This window comes from Mus pahari, chromosome 3 (assembly GCF_900095145.1).
Source record: "Mus pahari chromosome 3, PAHARI_EIJ_v1.1, whole genome shotgun sequence".
In the NCBI taxonomy this organism is placed as follows: Eukaryota; Metazoa; Chordata; class Mammalia; order Rodentia; family Muridae; genus Mus; species Mus pahari.
In genome coordinates, this window is record NC_034592.1 from 46,744,796 (window position 1) to 46,748,218 (window position 3,423).

Genomic DNA, 3,423 nt, shown 5'->3' on the forward strand with positions numbered 1-3,423 from the left:
ATTTTTATTTTTATATATGGGCGTTGTGCCTGTAGGCGCACCATTCTCTGCATGTGCCCTTGGAGGCCAGAAGAGAGCATTAGAGTCTCTGGGCTTGGAGTCACAGACAGTTGTGAGCTGCTGTGTGGTTGCTGGGAATTAAACCAGGGTCCTCTGGAGGAGCAGTGGTGATCTTAAGCACTGAGCCATCACTGCAGCCCCAGCTCACAACACCCCCCCCCACACACACATAGAATAAAACAAAACAGAAACGTTTAGAGTTGGGATGCATCATCTATGAAACTACTCTCAGTCGGGGAGCAGTTGAGTAACGTCTTAAGTATTTACATTTGCTTACTGGCAAAATAGTTACTCAGAATGTTAGAACAAGTTACATTTAAGGTTTAACAAATAACATGAAAATTGTAGAACTTGTTAATTTTGTTAAAATAAATTTTAATAAATCAGGTAAGTTTTTAATCTTAATTATTCTATTTTAATATAGAATACATCATGAAGTATGATGTAATTTTAATGCCATTTTGTTTACCTTAACAAACATACTAGTTTTGTAGAGAATCTATTTCCTGAAAGTAAAACAGTGGAAGTATCTTAAGATTATGCATTATTGTTCTTTACTATTCTCAGTCAGATCACAGGCAGAGAGAACATGGAAATTCTTTTGAAAAACAGAAGAAATGTATGGGCCCCTAGGAACTCCTCAGACTAGGCATATAGAATTAAATTATGTCTGCCTTACATGATCTGGCTCCACTTTTGAAATGGAAAAGAACTGCTTGACTTTCAGGACACTAGCACACAACCATGGTATGTTCTGAGGTCTTAATCCCATGATCTGAGAGACACAGTATACCTAAGAAGTGTATTCAGAACTAACCCTGTGTTCCCCAACCCTCCTAGATTGCAGAAAAGATGGTCGGTCAGACTTACTTGCTGCTTTGCAAAGTGTTCCCTCCAGAGAAGAAACTTCACAGTTTCCTTTTCTCCATTCACCTGTCTTGGTGTACAGAAAACCACAGGTGTCAACTAGGTCCTCACCATCTTCATCTGCCCACTTGTCGAATGTCATATTTGAATGATCAAACCACTTGAAAGTTGCATCTGTCAATTAAGGAACATGATGACACTTTTCAAAGGTGTTAAGACCCAAAGGAAGATATTTTCATTAAAGGTAGGAACTCAGTAACATATTTAATGGTCTAATTTTTGGTTGTAAGATTAAAAGTTGTAGAAGGAACACTATATCATTATTTATATGTAACCATCAAAGGGTATTGATTTTAAGAAGTTTCTGGAAAAGTTACCTTTTTTGGTGAAGAAAAACATTTTGGTGAAATAACTTAAAATAGTTAAATATTAATAACCTTAGTCATTTCATGACATTTAAAAATGTGACTAATATCTATGTCTGTGTGTACATACACATTTTGTATATTACACATTATATACTATGTACAAATTATATAGATATTATATAATACATACATGCTTTGTAGTTTTGTATAGTACCAAAATTTATAGGCAGGTGGTAGTGGTACACTCCTTTAATCTCAGATCTTGGGAGGCAGAGGCAGGCAGATCTCTGAGTTCAAGGCCAGCCAAACAGTAGCTAAATTATAGTTGTGTAATAAAAATTGTATGGCTGGGCGTCACGGTAACATGAGCTGTATTAAAGAGCCACAGCATTAGGGAGGTTGGGAACCACTGGTTTAGAGAATTAAAGAACCAAACATCTTACGTCTTACTGACATTACAGAAGCCAATCAAGCCTCACAGAGCAAACACCACTTACCGTCAGTGTCATAAAACATGCCTAGCAGGAGATCATCTGGGCCTTTCCACCGCTTTTGTAAAGCGTCCAGAATAAACGCATTTTCTTCTTCATTGTGTATACTTACCATGTCTGCCCCTGAAATAAGAGAAAAGCAACTTCAGGAATCAAGTGGAATCGTGAAGCATGTAAAAACTGTGAATTACGTTTTACCTTTACATGATTTTCAATAGGCAGGAACGTGAGTGGTTAACGACAAAAGGAAAAATGTCTGTGGTCCAAAAGTCAAAGCACACCATGGACCAGCAGAGATTATTCAGCAGGTTGAGGGCATCCAGTGCCAAGCCTGGTTGAGTTCTGTCGCCAGGACCCACATGATGGAAGGAGAGAACTGACTCTTACAAGTTGTCCTCTGACCTCCATACAGGTGGCTCATGTATCATACATATACAGGAATGGTTTCTTAAGACATACTTGTGGTGGCTTGATTAAGAACGGCCTCCATAGGCTCATGTGGAATGCTTAGTCATCAGTGAGTGGCACTACTGGAGAAGGATTAGGGGCTGTGACTTTGTTGGAGGAAGTCTGTCACTGGAGGTGGCCTTTGAAGCTTCAAAAGCCCAAGCTAGGCCCAATGGCTCTTCTCTTCCTGCGGCCTACAGATCTAGGTTAGAACTCTCAGCTAGCTAGCTCTCCAGCACCGTATCTGCCTGTGAGCTACCATGCTCACCACCATGATGATAATGGACTAAACCTCTGACCTATTATTACATGTTTTCCTTTATAAGCGTTCCTGTGGTCATGGTGTCCCTTCACAGCAAAATAAAAAACCAAGCCCGGCAGTGGTGTCACACGCCTTTAATCCCAGCACTTGGGAGGCAAAGGCAGACGGATTTCTGAGTTCAAGGCCAGCCTGGTCTACAGAGTGAGTTCCAGGACAGCCAGAGCTACACAGAGAAACCCTGTCTCGAAAAACCAAAAAAGCAAAAAAACAAAAAACAAAAAAAAAACCCAAAACGTCTGTAATCCCATCTGTAATCCCTGCATGCCTACATAGAAATGGGAGGCACACACAGAAGAACTGCTTGGCAGATTGTGGGCCCGCTAGCCTGTCATATGGACAGCAGCAGAAGTAAGAGAGCTCTGCCCCACCCAGTGAAGCAGAAGGCAAAGACTGACTCCCAAATGTTGCCCTCTGAGCACAGATGTACACGTGGTACGTGTGCTTCCACAAACATACATCCACACAAAAGTAAGAGTTTTGTGAAAGATGGAAATTAAACTTTCAGATGTGAAGACTAGCCTAAACATTTGATGTAGAAAACAAGGAATTGATAATATGGGCAATCAGTAAAATCTGGACAATTTTTTTTTTGCAGAAAAATTTGGTGATACATATCACAAAACCTAAAGCACATACTCTCTGAGCAATCCTTCATAGCATATTCTGTGTTAATCATTGGCTGCCACTCCAACTAGGCACTATGATCAATCACACGTTGTACTAGGCACATATTGCTTTTCTCAGGCAAAATCACAGCTTATTTGGGGCATTGAAAGATTGGGACCACAGTTACCAAAACATTAACAATTATCTCAGGGTGGTCTAATTTGGGTTTTGCTGCCTCCTCCTCCTCCTCCTCCTCCTCCTC

The 3,423-nt window shown here is 40.3% G+C and overlaps 1 protein-coding gene across 2 annotated transcripts in view; it reads right to left on the minus strand.

Moving 5' to 3' along the window:
* The window catches only part of LOC110318338 (CD302 antigen), a 135,231-nt gene that overhangs the window by 7,041 nt on the left and 124,767 nt on the right, over positions 1 to 3,423 (minus strand). For both annotated transcript variants that reach the window (XM_029536802.1, XM_021193320.2), the window contains 2 exons: positions 1,793 to 1,909; positions 931 to 1,101 (listed from right to left, as the gene is read on the minus strand). In XM_029536802.1, the coding sequence (XP_029392662.1) occupies positions 931 to 1,101; positions 1,793 to 1,909 (288 nt within the window). The remainder of the gene's footprint in view (positions 1 to 930; positions 1,102 to 1,792; positions 1,910 to 3,423) is intronic.